Source organism: Typha latifolia, chromosome 5 (assembly GCF_019914945.1).
Source record: "Typha latifolia isolate L0001 chromosome 5, TyphaL0001v2, whole genome shotgun sequence".
Classification (NCBI taxonomy): domain Eukaryota; kingdom Viridiplantae; phylum Streptophyta; class Magnoliopsida; order Poales; family Typhaceae; genus Typha; species Typha latifolia.
Genome location: NC_133090.1, coordinates 14,776,614 through 14,794,834, shown reverse-complemented (window position 1 = coordinate 14,794,834; position 18,221 = coordinate 14,776,614). Strand labels below are relative to the sequence as shown.

At 37.4% G+C, this 18,221-nt stretch overlaps 2 protein-coding genes across 4 annotated transcripts; both read left to right on the top strand.

The window, feature by feature from the left end:
- Positions 1–59: 59 nt before the first annotated feature.
- LOC140788320 (uncharacterized) lies at positions 60–9,393 on the top strand. Its single transcript, XM_073137527.1, has 10 exons — positions 60–408; positions 1,774–1,817; positions 2,223–2,334; positions 2,446–2,563; positions 3,136–3,833; positions 5,340–5,613; positions 5,681–5,960; positions 6,929–7,087; positions 8,256–8,741; positions 8,819–9,393. Exons 1-10 carry the CDS (start codon positions 222–224, stop codon positions 9,098–9,100), a joined length of 2,640 nt encoding a protein of 879 aa, XP_072993628.1. The 5' UTR covers positions 60–221; the 3' UTR covers positions 9,101–9,393.
- A 755-nt stretch (positions 9,394–10,148) lies between these two features.
- Positions 10,149–18,053, top strand: LOC140789793 (carboxyl-terminal-processing peptidase 1, chloroplastic). Of its 3 annotated transcripts, none has more exons than XM_073139631.1 (14): positions 10,149–10,733; positions 11,485–11,604; positions 12,656–12,793; positions 13,788–13,892; positions 13,980–14,148; positions 14,681–14,757; positions 15,801–15,845; positions 15,995–16,078; positions 16,576–16,614; positions 16,698–16,760; positions 16,875–17,004; positions 17,073–17,133; positions 17,240–17,280; positions 17,657–18,053. In XM_073139631.1, the coding sequence occupies exons 1-12, from the start codon at positions 10,284–10,286 to the stop codon at positions 17,126–17,128; spliced, it is 1,476 nt and encodes a 491-aa protein (XP_072995732.1). In that variant the 5' UTR covers positions 10,149–10,283; the 3' UTR covers positions 17,129–17,133; positions 17,240–17,280; positions 17,657–18,053. The 3 variants fall into 3 exon arrangements, 2 of the variants coding, with proteins under 2 accessions (XP_072995732.1, XP_072995733.1); XR_012109251.1 differs by having other exon boundaries at positions 10,194–10,733; positions 15,995–16,115; XM_073139632.1 differs by having other exon boundaries at positions 10,719–10,733; positions 12,621–12,793.
- The last annotated feature ends 168 nt before the right edge of the window (positions 18,054–18,221 follow it).

The following is an 18,221-nucleotide window of genomic DNA, read 5'->3' as shown; positions in this document are numbered from 1 at the left end:
CCACTATAGTAACCCAAATCCAAGCCCACAAAACTCGCTCTACAAGTAAAGATAGCGTTAATATTACTTTAGAACGAGGCTATATATTGGTAGATAAAGAGCGGAGGAGGGTTTTGGCCGCCGTGGGGGAAAGTTATCGACGCTCTTCTTCTTCTTAAGGTGAGAGAGAGAGAGAGAGAGAGGGAGAGAGAGGGTTAGGGTTTTAATTTTCCTCTTCTAGGATGAGCGGCGGAGGAGGTGGGGGGAGTAAGGCGAGCGGCCCGGCGTCGGGGGTGATTCCGGCGGCGGCAAGGAAGCTGGTGCAGAGCTTGAAAGAGATCGTGAACAGCCCCGAGGCAGAGATCTATGCGATGCTTAAGGAGTGCGACATGGACCCCGACGAGGCCGTTAATCGACTCCTCTCCCAAGGTGAGGTTTCTCCTCTTTTGGTATTTTTCCACCACGTGTAGGATAAGTTGTCTCTTGCTAGTGGTTTGCTCCTATATAGCGTAACCTAAGAGGAATTGTTAGAAAGGCGGCATCTTTGGGGGTTTATTAGGTCTGCGTTTGGTAGGAAGAGTGATTTCGGTGGAATGACGGTGCATGACTGGGCTTGTCCGTGTTCTGATCTGACGAAAAATAAAAATTTCTTGGTTATTTGGGCCCCCCTTCTTTTATCCGGCTGAAAGGAGATAAACTGAGCATAGTAGTGTTGTTTCTTTCTGATGTAACTTTTTATTCCAAAGCTGCTGCATCCATTATTTCATTGTAGTATTAAGGAAAGAACAAGCAGAGAAGAAAGAAAGAACTTTAAACATTTTACAAGCTAGGTACAATTGCACTAGATCTTTTGGCTATATTTCTTTTGTCAGGGAATTCGTCTTGGTAGTGGAATAGCAACAATCATCTTTGCTGTACTTGGTCTTTTGAGTAGATGCTTTAGCACTGGTCTAATTGTAGAATGTTTGGTCAAAGTATTTTGAGTTCAGTAGATATATCTCATCTTCTTAGGATTTATTTTCCTTGTTTTGATTGACAATATCTTTTGCTATTAATATGTAAATCCATAGTGCACTTCTGATATATCTTTCTTCCATTGCATTGATCTGTTGGCACTTGTTCCTTTAGGTATTTATATGCTAACATTCTCATATGGAGATTCTGGAACATTTGGGATATGTATGTAGCTTACTCATTATTAAGCATGGTGCAATTTTTAGGTGGTTACAATTTTGGTTTATTAATGAATGGATCTATGTTATGATTTATGCTATTCTGAGTGAAACTACTAGCAGTGCTATGCTCTTAAAGATGCACTTGCTTTCTGTGTTGGTCAGACTAGTTTTGTATTATTCATTGAAGTATTCAAATACACAATTAACTTTTAGGAAAATTAGTCTTGTCTTGACTTGAAATATAATTAAAATAAGAAAGGGATCTTCCTTGTAAATAAACTTCTAGTTTGATACTTCTGCAACATCCAATGGACCTGACAAGGTTGGCTACCAACTGCTGAGACTGTGAATGGGCCTTTGTTATGATTGAGATATTACTTCTTTTGTTGTAGTGGGCTCGTACTGGGACTTTATTTGAGGTGCCTCTATGCTTCATGATCTACATGTTGGTTACCCATGGATGAATTTGTCTAATAGTACACCCAAGGCATCCTTGATGCTTCAGTCATTTTCTTTTTCAGTTATGAGATCTTTGTAACTCGCTAATCATTAGGGATTACAAAATTTTGGTTCTTCAATAATGTTTGTGTATCTAAATGAGTTCTTTTTAACATCGCAGATACTTTTCATGAAGTGAGGAGCAAACGTGATAAGAAAAAGGAGGTGAGTGCACTTATTAGATACACTTATGTTGCTAAGTCATATTTCTAACCACTCAGGCTGCTTTATTATGTTGTTTAATCTCTGGTCATTTCATTCTGTGCCACATTTTATTTGAAGATTTATTTTTTCTTGCTATCATTACAACATTCTGGATTACTCTCTAACAACATGGCTTCATGAACTTTTTTCTAAACAGACCTCTCAAAGGATATGTGCTTTAAGACTTATTTTCTGAGATAAATGCTATGTTTTGTTCTTCATTTTTTTTTAAATTTTGTTTGGGCTACAAATTGCTAATCTTGTTGAGTATAATCCATGTTCTCTTATAAAATTCAATCAGTTCGCAAATTAATGCTTAATGTCATTAAACTTCTATTTTCTAAATTTTCATTATACACAATTCAGATTAAAGATAATCCGGAGCCTAGGTCTCGAACAGTGAATAGCTCTTCGAGTCGTGGAGCTAGGGGGGGTACTGATCGTGGTGTACGTAGCAGTATTCTGTCCAGCTCAGGAGGTGCGCATTTTAGCTATTATATCCTTACTATATATGATTTCAAGAAAATTGATTGAAATATATTGCATACTAAATGTATTTCTTATTCATATTAATTATCTTGTTACCCAGTTACTCGTGTTAAAACTTCAAACAAGAAAGAGATCGAAACAAGCACTTTACCTACCTCATCAATCTTGGGGTCTGGCTTGGCAGCAAGCAATTCCAATCACAAGACAACAGCACCAAGGTTAATACTTCCTAATCTTCATTATGTTCTTCCAGAAATTTGAAATCTGTGTGTTGTACTGAATCAACTAACTGCCTGCATTTTATGAATTAACTGCTAATCACTGTAATTATTATTGAATGGATTATGAAATGAAATATGTGTCTAGGTGCTATGCGAAGGAGGTTTTGATATTCTTTGATATATATCTAAATAATTTTGGTCACTTCCAATTTTTAAAGGGTTGTTGGATGAATCCTTTATAATGTTTAGGACATACTCTGCTGGTTCTGTAATATCTTGTTTCTCTCTTTCGTGAACTGGTACTTAGAGCACAAGGCATTTAATGAATGGAGTTTGTAATCACTAGATGGAAGTATCTTTCAAGATATTGTATATTCTTTCTACCTCTATCACTATAAGATAGTTGTTGAAAAGCTAAGCAAGCAATTTCCAACTCCTCAAACCAATCTCCATGAATCAAATATATATGCTTGTTGCATGAATGCTTGTAATTTTATTTTCAAATTTAATTGGTAAGAGCTACAAAAAATGTCATGGTATCATATTCTGCTCTTCTTTTGTCCTACTAGTTCTGCTGCCGACAAAAATATCATGTTGTCAACTGGCCTAGCTGATGGAAGACCCATGCCCCTGCATCCTTCATATGGATTTCACCACAAGTGGTCTGGGATGCCAGGCCATGTCTCGATGGCCGATATTGTAAAGATGGGAAAGCCTCAGGGAAGACCTTCTAACACGTCTATTGTGGAAAGTGACAGATCCTTCAGTGCACAAAATGCAAGCATGTCCAACATGCCACCGATGCAATCTTCTAGCACAATTTCGTCATTAGAACTGAATCAGAGCTTGGCTGCTTCTAATGGCCCTGTAACTCAGGTTATAGATATCAGCAATGATGCTGAAATCGCTGCCACCCATCATATATCTGCTGATGATTGGTCTCTTGTTGATGAGCTATCTGGAGGAAGGGGATCTACATTGCCAGAAACATCTGGTGGCTCTCTGGTCCATGCTGACCCATCAGAATCATCAACTTTGATTGGTGGTAAAGTTAATTTGCATGCAGAACCTCCTTTAGATGAAACTGAGTCACTTGAGGGAGATGTCGAAAGTAGAGGTCTATCAGGACACACCATTAGATCCCTGTCTGTCTCTGAGAGACAAATACAAGTGGAAAATTCAGAAGATAGTTCTTACTTGGATGATGGCTCATCGAAAAGCATGAATGCTTATAGCTCTCAAAGGCATCCGTTTGAGCATTCTGAAGGTACTATTGAATGATGGTTTTCCTTATCCTGCTTAACTTATAATTGCTGCTAGTACAGCAAGATGCATTGGATGCTGGTGATATTATTTGGAAGTAAATCACAAATCTTTTGTGGATTTCTTGTTGATGAGACTATTTCTGCAGGCATGTGTGAAATAGACTTGGTTGCTTTTTTATGCGTAAGGAAAAAAAGATGGGAAATTGATTCTATAGCTTTTAATGTCATTAGTGAGAATCTCTTCACTATTTTAATAGGAAAGATACTTCTTTCCATGGTTGTTTATTGTTCTCTTTTTATGATCAATGTCAATTTGTCTGTATCCATTCCTAACTGTTCAAGAATCCATTTTAGTGTAACACGAGGAAAATCATGCTTTGCAAAAATGAACCTTCTAGCACTATGAAATGAAGATATTTGAGGTCAATTTTTGCCATCCCTTCTTTTGCCTATTTGCTTTAGCAGAGGGCTTTGGGTCCATTTTTGCATGGATGGCCGTGCCGACCTGCACGAGGCGTGCAGGTCGGCACTTGTTGTGTCGGCACATGGCACGAGGGGTGCCTCACGGCACCCCTCCTAATAGTTTCGCCGCTCGCCGTCGAGCTACCCGTTGTCGATTACCATCGCCCGAGCGCGTCAGGTGCCTTAACCCGAGGGAGAGATGAGATCGAGAGAGAGAGAGAGAGAGAGAGAGAGAGAGAGAGAGAGAGAGAGAGAGAGAGAGACTAGGGCACCCGACGCACTCGGGGAGCGGCGACGGCAGGTGAGCGACGGTCGGCGACGACGAAGGTGAGTATCTCATTTTTTTTTTTTTTCTTCTCCTCTTACGGCACGACCGGCAAGTGCCGCGGCACGGTGGCTGGCACGGTCTGTGCCTGTGGCACGACTATCGTTGCATTTTTGAGCAGCTCATCGTAATAATTTGCTCAATTCTTTCTCTAGACTTTGAGGTTTGCTCCAACTAACTCCATGCTATTAGGGAAAGGGTTGCAGGATGATATTGATTTCATGTCTATGAAATGTAATTTTGGTAAGTAGTATTTTAGTGTCTCCAGAATTTAGTTGAGGTTAGTTGTCTTTTTGGATAATTTGTATGACATACACAATATCTTGTTCAGGTAAATCTTAACCTATCCAGACTAACAAGTAACATGATTTCCAAATCAGATTGGTTTTATACCTTTGTGAGGCCTTACTGAATGCCCATAACTGGCACTTGCACCCAAATCCATTAGATGTATCTTAGAACACAAATAGAAGTACTCAGATAAACAACGTAGATCTTGTATAGAAAAATGTTATAATAATAAGGAGAATGTCTTGGCCATAATGGTAAGTATGTGCCATTTCTATCTTAATCATAAGCATGACTAATCTAATCCTAGGTCAGAACATATGCTTGATCTTTTGTTTCAGTGTAAATTTTGAGTTTTGAGTTTTGTCTCATCACTTTTTCTTTCTGTTATGATATCCGTATCTTACTTCATGGATTATTCCTCCCTTTTCAGTTGAGGATGTCAATCTGGAGATATCAGCTGCAGCAGATCTCCACCAATTAAATCTACATAAGGAGGAGCTAGTAGGAAGATCTTCTGAAGATAACCCAGCCGTAATAATTCCTAACCATCTGCAGGTTACAAATGCGGACTGTGCACATTTGAGCTTTGGTAGTTTTGAATCGGGCACATTTTCTGGATCTTTTCCATCAAAGCCCCTGAAAAGTAGTTCAGATATTGCTCCAATTGCTGAGAATGCTTCTTCTGTAGATCAATCAGATAGCAGGTATAACCTTTTGTTTTTTGTTCTCAGTTTTGCTTTTGAGATGTAATATATATGCATTTAACTGCAGAAATCAGGAGTACCATAATAATGTGCCACTTAGGCCTGCAACGGATGAGAATGTTACTTCTAGAACTGGCACAAGCCCGGATAATCTTCATATGCCTTCAGCTTCAGAGCCTGAAATAGTAAGAGGAGACTCACTGGATGCTACACTTGGGCTTCATTACAACTTTCCGTCTGTCTCTGGTTATGCCTTTCAAAGCACCTCACAGCCAAATGCTGGAGTATACACTTATCAACAAGCAAATGCACAATTGCAAAATCTCTCTCCATTTTCAAGTCTGCTGGTAAATTCAGTTCTTTTGCTGTTCATATAAATATGTGAGATTTTGATGTGTTGCTAACTTTTTTAATATTGTTATGCTTGCGATCATTTAAAGAAAAAGTCTTTTTGACATTTGCCTCTTTTGTGCTATGCCTTGCTTTCGTAATGTATTAGTCCCCATAGTTGATAACAATGATAAACAACAGCCAACATTTTGTGCATATGTGCGGCAAGATGCGCAAATACTGTGCACCATCCAAAGCACCACAATGCTTCTGCTCCTGTGAATTTCGGTGCAACAATATGAATCACAATGTGCTATAGAAATGTTAACATTTCCGTCACAGATTCTTACCATGTACCATGGATAACATTTTTGTTCTTTAATTTTCTATGTTTTGAGTTAAAACCACACTTGTTCCTTATCCCATTTTCATCCTGGCCACCAGTCTCAGATTTTCCCTCTTCCTTCTCTGATTAAAAATATTTTGACTTAAGGAAGTTATGCTACGCTTCTCTGGTCAAACCCATTATTCGTAGCACCAGCCTTGCCTGTTAAGCAATCAAGCCATCTTTTATCCTGCCTAAGCACCTGGATAACTCAGATTCCAGCCTTGTCAGCTTTTATTCCAGCCATCCTGACACCACTGGCTTTCCTGACTGTTGATCCCTGTCCCCTACATGTCAACAAGTGAGCCTCCATCATGGACATCTAGAATCATTTTGCCATATCAAATTGCATGTTGATAAACACCAGTAGGTACTATTCTTAAAAATATTGTTCTTTATTAATTGAATTCATCTCAAAAGCTGTACTTTTCCAAAGCTAGGATTAAATCTCCATGTCTTCTAAACTTGTGTAGCTACTCACCTGAGCATATATACTTTTTAATTTCTAGTCAATGAGTACAAAGTACCTAAGTAATCTCATTTACTAGTATTTGATTTATAATTTAAAATTTTACCCCCTCATTGCATTTTTGTCTACAGCAAGCGAATACTTCACCAAGTAGCTTACTAGCACCAAATGTTCCGCCTCTGCGGGATTTTGACTTATCCTTCTCACCCTTGCTTACAACCCAATCTATGGCTACAAAATATAGCACAGCTGTCTCATCCATCAGTGGACCAACCATTTCCATGCAAGAGGTACTTATAACTCTCTTGAACATTTAAACCTAGTGTATTTATGATGTCTGATCTATTACCTGCTTGATTTGACTGTTTTCCCAGTTTATGTTTTGAGTTCTTCAATTGGAAGTTCAAGCTTCTATATGTTTTACTAGGAAGGCATTGCATAAGTGTTGGTCATGTCCTGCTGCATGCACTGATTCCACATGTCTGCCATTTGGACTAAGTTACTAAGTTGGATCATCAGCAACCTAATTATACCAACACATCTATCATCTTGGCTTAGTTTGCACATCTTAAGTGTGTGCCTACATCTATTACTTGTCCTGCCTATCTATGTGCCTTTTTCCTTTTTCACTGAGTCAAGTGGTGTGGTTGATGCATCTTTGTTTCTTGGTTCAAGAGCTAATATTTAACCATGGAATCTACTTGGGCATGCAGTAGCCATTTCAACTTGGGATTGGCTAGGAATGAATCAACATAATTTTACAATTGTTGTTAACCTGATACAACCCTCCGCCGGCTACTTTCCAAATTAAGAGAGATCTAGCATGAACATCATAGATTAGTTGACGGATGGAATTAGGTAACTCATATGATGTACTTATTATGCATGCAACTTAGGTGCATCCCTGATAAAATTCATCTATACATTAAAATAGTCTTGGACATTACTATTGTGTATTATCAATGTTCTGGAAGTTGGAACTGTCCATGTGGATGAAGCCTATAAGAGTCTTCCCACATTGAATTCTGTAATGCAAGAAGATGATATATGGATCTTCCAGCATTGTACTTCGCAGAACTTTTTTTAAGCCCTAGTGCACATCGAAATTTCAAGCACAAATGTCACATTAGTTGCCTTTGCTCATTTGGCCATAATGGATACCAATCCTATCCCAATATTGCATTTCAGTAAGATTTCATATGTATCAGTGGCAGCAATACATCTCATTAACTGACTAATCTGAAAAAAAAAAACTGAGTCTAGCTGTCAGGGTTGGACAGTTATGCATCTATCTTCCCTGAATTTGTGGTGCCACCTATCAGCTAGTTGAATATGCAGAATTGTGAATATCATTTACTTGAAATTGTTTCACATTTTGTCTTGAAAATGCAACTCTAGATCCAAACAATTCTTTTAACGTATCAATTTTTATTATTTTGCTGGCACCTTTTCTTTCAGAGTTTGAAGCCAGGGGTTTTCTCCAACACTCAGTCACCTCAATCCCTGCCTAGCACCAGCACCCCGACAGGTGCTCCACTCCCCCAGCATCTGCCAGTCCATCATTACTCTCAACCAACCCTTCCTCTGGGGCCTTTTGGCAACATGATTGGCTATCAATTTCTGCCTCAAAGCTATACATACCTGCCGTCAGCTGCCTTCCAGCAACCATACTCTAGCAATGGCCCTTTCCACCAATCTGCAGCTACAGTACCCAGTGCAGGCATGAAATATACATTACCTCAGTACAAAAGCAACATTCCTGTTGTGAGCTTACCTCAGCCTGCTTCGATGGTCTCTGGTTTTGGTGGCTATGGAAGTTCGAGCAACATTCCTGGGAGTTTTTCCTTGAACTCTAGTACTGCCTCTGCTAGCACTACACTTGGGTTTGATGAAGCTTTGAGCTCACATTACAGAGATGCGAATCATTACATGTCTCTTCACCAGGTAATAGCATGACTCTTTATATGTATTTGACTGTTTTGAATCATATCCTCTTAGTATTAATTGGCATTGTTTGCCAGAGTGAGAACCCTGGTCTGTGGCTCCATGGAGCTGGTTCAAGAACGATGTCAGCTCTTCCAGCCAGCAATTTTTACGGCTATCAGAGGGAGGGGCAGCAAAGTGGCACTCGTCAGGCGCAGCAACAACCCTCACAATTTGCTGCTCTTGGATATCCTAACTTGTACCATTCTCAGGCAGGGTTGACACAGGAACATCAGCAGAACTCCAATGAGGTGAATCTGAATGGTTCTCAGGCTACAGCATCTCAGCCAAGTCACCAGATCTGGCAACACAGCTATTGAGCCCCACCCTTCATCAGCTTGTTAGTGTTTCAATGAGTGGCCTCTACACGATATCGTTCAATCACATGTTTTTCACATTACGCCTGCTCAACTGTGCATGTAGCAGCAGTACTAGACTAGCTGCTGCCCTCGAGAACTGAGGCCCATGTATTCTATGGTTCCGATGTGTTTTAACTTGTAGTGTATCTGGGAATGATTTCAGATGTGGTTTCATTTATTCTGATAGAGCATTTCCTGCAGATTACTCTCATGTAACAGTTAACCTAAATTATCTAACAAGAGTTGCTTCCTAATCTTGCAGAATTTATGTAATAGCGTAAGAAATAGTTACTCCGGTGGTGTTCTCTTTGCTGATGTCTTCTTTTTAATAGTTTCCTGTGATGTCTTGCCAACTTAATAAAAGTTTTCCATATCAGTATTCTCAAGTATATGTCAGCATAATTTACATAGATTTGCTGCAAAATAATCTAGAACGCACGAAACATGTAAGCAGGCTAGTGCATACTATTTTAATTCACCTGTCAACTATTTTAAAAAAAAATTCAAATGGTCTGCACATGATATTGATATTTTCTGATTCCCTATTAGGTTTCGTTTTCTATGTATAAGCTATACTTATTTTTTTTATTTATAGATTAATATAATATGTAATAATTGATGTAATATAAGGTTATAATGATAATTGGATAAATGATTAAAATAGTTTTTATAATGAAGATAGGAGGAGAGGGAAGAGGTGGAATGGATAGAAGGGGAGAACAGAGAGAAATATGTATTTCTATACTAATATTATGATGAGTAATTATTTACTAAAATATTTATATTAAAATAAACACTGACATATACACCGTGATAGCTGGAAAGACTTATGGTAGCATCACTACTAAAAAAAATTATATACAGAGAAAAATAACAATGTTGACAAAACACAAAGATGAGCTATTTAATTTAATTTCTATCATATCTTCTTCATGAATTCTAACAAATTCTGTAGATATCTTTGAAAAATAAGAAGAAACTATATCAACATTGCTTCTTCTTCTTCTTCATTTTTCCTCCGCTGCAAATAAATATCACCATCCAAAAAAGAGGAAATAAATAGAGCCGGATAATAAAATCGCCGCTCATCTCCTTCGTCAATAGTGAAAGCTCAAGAGGAGGGTGTTATCGTTCCAATTAGAGGATGCCTCCCGTCTCTTGCTGCTTCCACTCCTCACTCGTCTTCTCATTCCCACCAAGACACCAATCTCACCACCGCCCCAAAACACTCTCCTCCTCCCTTCTTAATCTCACTACCAACTATTCTAAGCCACAAGCCATCAAACGCCTCCCCGGCACCCATCCATGTCTCCAAAACCTCCTCTTCCGAGCTCTCGCCGGAGCTCTCTCCTTCTCCCTCCTCTTTTCCGCTCCTGTTCCCTTCGCCTCCGCGTCGGAGGAGCCAATCCATTCTCCTCCGTCGGAGCTCTGCAGTGAAGAGGCGGCCGGGGCGGAGGAGGCGGCGGCTACGCCAGTGGGGGAATCGCCGCATCCTGTGACGAACGAGGAACTCGTGGAGGAGGCTTGGGAGGTCGTCTACGAGAGCTTCCTCCCTGACGCAGGGCGGCGCCCCTGGTCGCCTGAGATGTGGATGGTATTGGTTGTCTTCTTGATTACATGAATCCGTGTCAATTTGTTTATTTGTTTGTTTGTTTTCTTTTGGTAGTAATTGATCGGAGATTGTAAAAATTCTTAGTGTGTAAGAGTAAATTGGAACAGTTTATTGAGTTACATCGCTAGTATCTTTGGGAAATATCCTTTCTTGCTGCTTGATGTGGAGCTTGTTTTAGTGGAGAAGGACATGGATTGGAATTATTATTACAGAGACGAAGCAGAGCACTCCACAGATTATTCATAGATGATGATTATAGAAAAGATGAAAGGTATGTAAAAGAATCATGATGCATTAAAAAAAGGAAGATTGTGGTGTGAACTGTGAAGAGCTAATGAATTGAGATTAGGTTATGCTTGTTCAGCCTTGAGTCAAGGAAATTTGTCTGGATCTTGTTAGCACTGTCCAAAATATGTTAGAGACAGTTAAATTGCAGAGGATCATGCAATTATCTGACATAAAGAGATTGCAATTCTGGTAGTGGAAATAGATAAACAGATGACCAGCTTGTTAGAATTTAGAAAAGCAATATTCTAATATTTTTTTCCATAATTTGGAATTATTGTGATTACTTCATGAAGCATTGTGTTCATTTTGTCTCATTGGCATTTTACTTGGATTATCTGTATTTTCTCATAGGTTGAAGCATCTTCTGATATTGATTTTTATTTAGTTAACTATATATATCTTCCAGTTGTTTCTATATTGTGATTTTCTTCTTTAAATGTTGCAGCAAAAGAAGCAAGATATCCTTCAAAGAAAAATCCAAACAAGATCTAAAGCTCATGAAATCATTCGGAAAATGTTGGCTAGCTTGGGTGACCCGTATACCCGGTTTCTTCCTCCCGCAGAAGTAAGTTGATTCCTAACTCCCTTCAAAGGTGATAAGGGATTTATGTAACTGGTGTTTCTTCTTGCCTTCTCATGGTTCACTCTTTAGTTTGTCATTTCATGAGAAAAGTGATATTTGATCTTGTGGAATTCTAAACCTTCATAATTGCTGTTTCACATGTATTGTAGCTATTGCCTACTGATAGGGAAATGGAAGTATATTTGGATATTGATGTATCACATAGAATTTCTATTTCTGTGAAGCAAGTCAAGCAACAGAACAATTAGTTATTTATTTGGATATTGGTGATAAAGAGAGGTTCCAAAATTTTGCTTTCACACTAAGTTAAAGCAACCAAGTTAGGTTGGCTCTCATAAGTATATTGAAGAGAAACCTGTCAATAGTGAAATGAAAAAGGTGGTCATGTGGGTGGTCATTTGTACACTGCAGGGCCAAAAGTCTGATAGACTGATACTCAGTCAGTCAAAAAAAAGTTAGTGGGAACAGAGAAAATATGTTGGATATATGCTCCTAGCCTCCCATGATATCCATCAATATGTTCGAAAATGTTCTGGTATTTCATAGTTGGACTTCTGTGTTCTAGTCTTCTTCCAACTTCCATTAATATGTAGAGATACTTGTAAACTATTTTTGTTTGAGCATATAGCTTTCCAGAGTTTCTACAATATTCTTCTTATATTGTGAACATGTTAAAAATATATTTGTTTTGTTCTTTCATCTAGTATTCACCCATTTTATCTACACTAATATCTCTGACACTCATACTGCTGATTGAATGCAGGTTTCTTACTCCTTTGGTTAGTACTTAATAGATTCTATTATAAATTTGTAGGTTGCGTATATATTTGAATTGATTTTTCATCCAATATCCTCTCTTTTCACCTATAATAATATATCTATGCTCAGTGCTGCTGATTGGTTGCACGTTTCTTACTCTTTTGGTTAAAATTTAATATCTTGCCTGGTTATACTTGTTTGAGTTGTTTCGTTGCTGTAAGTACTCAATAATGTTGCAGTTTTCATCATGTAATTCTTCTATCTTGGAGGAAAGTTCTCGAAGATGGCGAAGTATGATGTCACTGGGATTGGAGTAAACTTGAGAGAGGTTCCTGATGATAATGGGTCTATCAAGTTGAAGGTATTAGGGATCATATTAGATGGACCTGCTCATTCTGCAGGTGTTAGACAGGTATCTCATTCTTTTTTACTTTTTTTACCCCGCTTTGAACTCAATAATCATATAAATTTATTATTGTTAAAATTTGTTTTTGCCAATATTCCTTGCTTTTGGGCTGTTCTTGTGAACTTCCTATACCAGTGATTCTAAAAGCACGTACATGCATTAGATAAAGGTGGTCATTTGATGTGGTACATGTGGAGGTGTATATGCCTCTAACAAGAATTTATGTTAATAAGGGGGCTAGATATTTGTTCAGGTTATTGTCTTTTCACTCTTCGATAATTTGGAAGCCACCCTAGCTGCAGGGTGATAATCAATATAACTGGTTTTGATTTTTCAGCCTCTTCTTTTTCCCTTGCCTTGGTATATGTGTGCTCATTATTCTTCTTTTTCTTTTTCTTTTTTTAATACTTTTCAGTTTCATTAAATGCTCTTTTACTGCTTTGTTATATTTGTTAATGCTATTGTTTGAGCGTTGGGACCTAATATATAAAATGCTAGATTTTATAGCTAAAGTGATATTATTACAAATCATACTACTCGTTCTCTCTATCTTTATAATTCTATGATGTATTTTGAAGTCTTTACCTTTCTCATAGCATACTCTACTTTTCATATATTTGTTATTCTGGATGCCTCAGACATTTAGGTTCTGAGAAACTTTTTTCAACTACTTATCTATCTTCTTATCTGACAAATGCTCCTCAAATCATTGGCTAAAAGAATGTTCCCTTTTCATTTATTACCATCTTAATTAAATATTTATGATTGTATCAGAAAATTTGCATAATGTAGTTGTGTAGTGCTTTATTATGTATTAATTCTATGTAATATGATCTATATTGACCACATTAGTTGAAGTTCTTGAGTTTTGTCTCTGTAGTAGATGTTCTTTCAAATTTAGTTCCAGTTCAAATTGTTGCTCTCAATTGTATTGAAATTTCTGTTGTCATACTTGCCAAGTAATGGCTTTGCTTTTGTTTTTTATTATCTATCTTGTTAGGGGGATGAGCTTTTGTCAGTTAATGGCATAGATGTAAGGGGCAAGTCAGCATTTGATGTATCATCTCTTCTACAAGGTCCGAAGGAAACTTTTGTGACTATTGAGGTTGTGTTTGAGAAATTTTGTTAGGTATAGCATGAGGATTCTTCTTTATTGTTTTATAATGTTCAAATTTAACATGTCCAACTTTAGGTTAAACATGGTGATTGTGGACCAGTCCAGTCTATCAAAGTGGAAAGACAAGTTGTTGCCCGTACTCCTGTATTTTACCGCCTGGAGAAAATGGAGAATGGAGATTCTTCAGCTGGATATATTCATATAAAAGAATTCAATGCGCTAGCAAAGAAAGATCTGGTCACCGGTATGTTTCCAACCGCTTAACCTTGATATTGATTGTTTTTCATTTCCTGATGTGAGAATCTCACCGAATCCTGTTAGTAGAATAATGTTCCCTGTGCAAGTTGTCCTCATTTAGTCATTTAATTGTCTGTAGCAATTTTCTTTCTTAAATGTGATGCATCCAACTATGCTCATCCTTCTCCGTTTTCTGTTGCTCCATCTCTTCAATTTCGGTGCAGTGGTCTTGACTCTTTAAGTGTGCATATATATATGTAACAGTAAGATGATGATTTCTAACCTTGAAATGCTAGCTTGATTCCTGAAACCCTGATAAATAATGAGAACGTAGACAGGTAATATTCATTTGTCCATAAGACCCCTTATGTTGTGCTCTGTAGTTCAGAAAGTCTAGGACCCAAGTTTTGAAACTCTTTTCTGCTTGCAAGTTCATATTTGAAAACTTATTCAATTATCTCACATTGCAAGAATTTGATATGGAAGTCGCTTCAACATGGTTTATTTTTGTTGCTGAGACATGCTTTTGACTTTTGCAGCACTGAGACGCCTTCAGAGCTCTGGTGCCTCCTATTTTATTTTGGATCTAAGGGATAATCTTGGTGGACTTGTACAAGTATGTAGATAACTTGCTGATTGTCTTTCGTCAGTTATCAATTATGACACACAATTTTCTCTAAATGTCATGAGCAACACTTGGAGTCCAGAATAGAGAAACTGAATTATTTTGGCTTGAATAACTGAACTCTAGTTTAAGCAATATCATGCATCAGGATTGCTGACATGATAGTCTAAACAGTTACTGCACCCACCAACTAGTATTTGATGGACCTCAGCAAACAAGTGCAAAAATCACTTGAAAGGATGCCAAATTGCCAATAACTGTGATGGAAAAACAATGACTTATCGTGAAGACAGAATTTAGAAATATAGAAAGGATTATTAACTATTAACTATTAAGCATATGAGAAAGTAAGCAACTTTAATGACGCACTTTGAGTAAACATATTTGAGCTTTGAAGTATACAAAGAAATGGTCAGTTGACTTTAGAAATGAATTTAACAATCCTGCCTATGTTTCTAGGATTATAAGAGATCTGGATATTCCCCTTTATACATCATGGACCACCTTTACTCATCCTCAACACTGACACCAAAAGCTTCTTGCATCAAAACTTATTTCAATTTTGATCCAAAATTTTATGGAAGTTTGTAGGGTTAAATACGTGAATCCAGGGAAATTCACTAGTCTGCCAAAATTTGAGATCATTGATGGAGAAACAAAAGGAAATAAAGTTAGAAGGAAATTGATAAAAGAGGTCAAAAAATAAAATAGAGGCGACAATTTAGTTCAGTAAGAGGAGTCTAAAGTTTTAAGAATAAATGTTATAATTTGTACTGTGTCTAATAATCAGTTTCAAATATGGGAATGGTGAAGAGAAAGAACCCTTAACTTTGTGTAGATGTGGATTCACATGTGAAACAAGTGTAATAATGGCTAATAGTAAACCAGAGAGCCAAATGTAGCTCATTACTTGTTATTCCAATTTAGGAACATTGACTGTATGATTCAAAGATCCCTTTTTTCTCCCAAAAAATTTATCTTGTACTTCTACATTTTTTTAATTGCTTCTCATAATCTTAGCTTCATTTTAACAGGCTGGGATAGAAGTTTCGAAGCTCTTCTTAACCAAAGGAGAAACAGTATGACTCTCCCAATATTTGATAGTATTGTAGATACAGTAATTTTGTGATGCTTCGTACACTGAATACTTTCCTTTACATTTCCTAGATGTTGGTCGTTAATGACATTGCAGTTCTCATTCTTTCTTATCTTTGGCATATATCTGCAGATCATCTATACAGTTGGAAGGGATCGCCAGGTCCAAAATAGTATTGTTGCTGAAACTGGACCTTTGGTTACCACTCCTCTCATAGTATGCAAATATAGCACTTATTTAGTTCCTGTTACATGTAAGGACTATGCTTAATGTTTAAACTCCAAGTCCTCCAAGTCAAATTAGAAATGTTTGGCTCTGAGCATCATGGTTAAAATATAAGCTGCAATACATAATATGTGCAATCCTTGTTTATAGTAACAAACTAGAGGGTTGTCAGCATTATCTACTTTATTTTATTCTATTTTAAAATTTTGATTTACCAAGCAGCTATCTGCTATGTTTCTCTGGGTCATGGAAGAAGAATTTTAATATGTAGGAATACCCTCTTCTCTGAGGACCAAATTAGTTAAAAGTGCTAAATGAGACGGAAACAGTTAAATACTTTCAATTTCAATACAGTGGAAAACTTTTTCTGCTGTCACAATCATTGACTTATTAATGCTAGTTCTCATGTATTGCTAGAGGAGTATTAGCATAGACATTTGCCACAATAGAATCTTGACCTGGTTATTTACTTGCTTCTTCTTATGCAGATCTTAGTGAATAATAGGACTGCAAGTGCAAGTGAGATAGTGAGTGCTGCGAACAAATTTTTTTTTATTTATCAAAGTTTTCATTGTTGTAAGGAATCATGACTTGTGAAACTTCTTCTTAGGTAGCTTCAGCACTTCATGATAATTGCAAAGCTGTTCTTGTGGGAGAAAAGACTTTTGGCAAGGTATGAATGATACTTATCTCATCTTTTGTGGATCATCTTATCTGCATTGTATGGGAAGTGCTGAAAGACTGATTTTTCTTATTTTTGTGCCTTTATATGTGAGAATCTTTGAAGGGTCTGATACAATCGGTTTTTGAGCTTCATGATGGTTCTGGTGTGGTGGTCACTATTGGAAAGTATGTCACACCAAGTCACAGGGACATCAATGGAAATGGGATAGAACCTGATTTCCTTCGTCTTCCAGGTATTCTTTCTTTGTCAAACTCGAGAATAAAATCTGGGCATTCGGTAGTAATTGATTGTTGGTTGCAGCTCTAAATGAAGTCACGCATTATTTTTCACGGTGCCAATTTCGAGGGGTGGGATAAACCAGGTATGTCATATCTCATTCATCTACTCTTGTCAGTGCCTCTATCTACTGATTTGTTTCTATGTTCTTATAATTGGCTATTTCCCGTCAATTCTGGGAGAGTTTCCAGGTGTCCAATTGCTGTAGGACCTGTTCGGCAGCCCCATCAAGGTATCCATTCAATAAATGGCTATCCTAGCAAGTGGAGATGACCTCTTAAGTCTTAACTATTTGGTTAATCATTTGATCATGTTTTTTAGATTTGATACATTATTAGAAAGCTGGGAGATGCATCATATCTAACTTTTAGAAAGGTTATTCATCAATCAAGGAAAAAAAGTTGCTACTAGACTGCATGTAGCTTGTTGAAGGATAAATCCAAATACATGGGCAAAATGGAGCGTTAAGGACACCTACACTAACTAGATAGGCTTCGACATGCTAAACTGTAATTGTCGGTAGATAACGAATATATCTTAGCACCACTATACAGGGAAATGCTTATGAAAAGTAATATTCTGCTTTTCTTTTTCTTTCTTTTATGCAGGAAAGATATTCTCCTAAGATGAGAAGACGCATTTTTGCCTTCTATTCAGAAGCTCTTCATGGATACAGACTTTCCGGCATTGAGGAGAACTCCAATGTGAAGATGATAATTGAATCATAGCTTCCTCTAATGGCTATCGGAAAAAGCTGGTTGGTTTACAAGTATTGCCCACTAGCTGCATTTGGTTGAGTAATCAGTAAATAATTCGTGGAAAACGTCATCATGCTTTCTTTCATGTAATAATGAGCTGATAAACTGTATAGTGATTAATGATATTCGTTCGGTAAATCTGATAAATCTGATAAACTGTATAGTTGATCGTTCAAATTTGTTGAGTAGGAGAAAATATACAGTGAGATCTAAATGAAATCAGGTTGAGCCTTGTGTTTTCTTGGAAGTTTTCTACTATCCTGTCGCGTCCTTCCTACTGTGCCTTTTGCAAGCCTTTTCCAGAGAACATCTTTATTTACATTAGTTGGGAAATTATCTTCTTTCTGCAAGATGCTCACTTTCAAATTACGATTCGAACGCGATCCGATTCTGTACCCGATAATGGTCCAATTTC

Coding starts and splice junctions, on each gene's coding strand:
- LOC140788320 (XM_073137527.1), top strand. CDS start 222: ATGAGCGGCGGAGGAGGTGGGGGGAGTAAGGCGAGCGGCCCGGCGTCG. Junction 3,834..5,339: donor TCCGTTTGAGCATTCTGAAG/GTACTATTGAAT, acceptor CTCCCTTTTCAG/TTGAGGATGTCAATCTGGAG. Junction 7,088..8,255: donor CAACCATTTCCATGCAAGAG/GTACTTATAACT, acceptor CTTTTCTTTCAG/AGTTTGAAGCCAGGGGTTTT.
- LOC140789793 (XM_073139631.1), top strand. CDS start 10,284: ATGCCTCCCGTCTCTTGCTGCTTCCACTCCTCACTCGTCTTCTCATTC. Junction 11,605..12,655: donor GGTTTCTTCCTCCCGCAGAA/GTAAGTTGATTC, acceptor CTTGGAGGAAAG/TTCTCGAAGATGGCGAAGTA. Junction 17,005..17,072: donor TGATTTCCTTCGTCTTCCAG/GTATTCTTTCTT, acceptor TGTTGGTTGCAG/CTCTAAATGAAGTCACGCAT.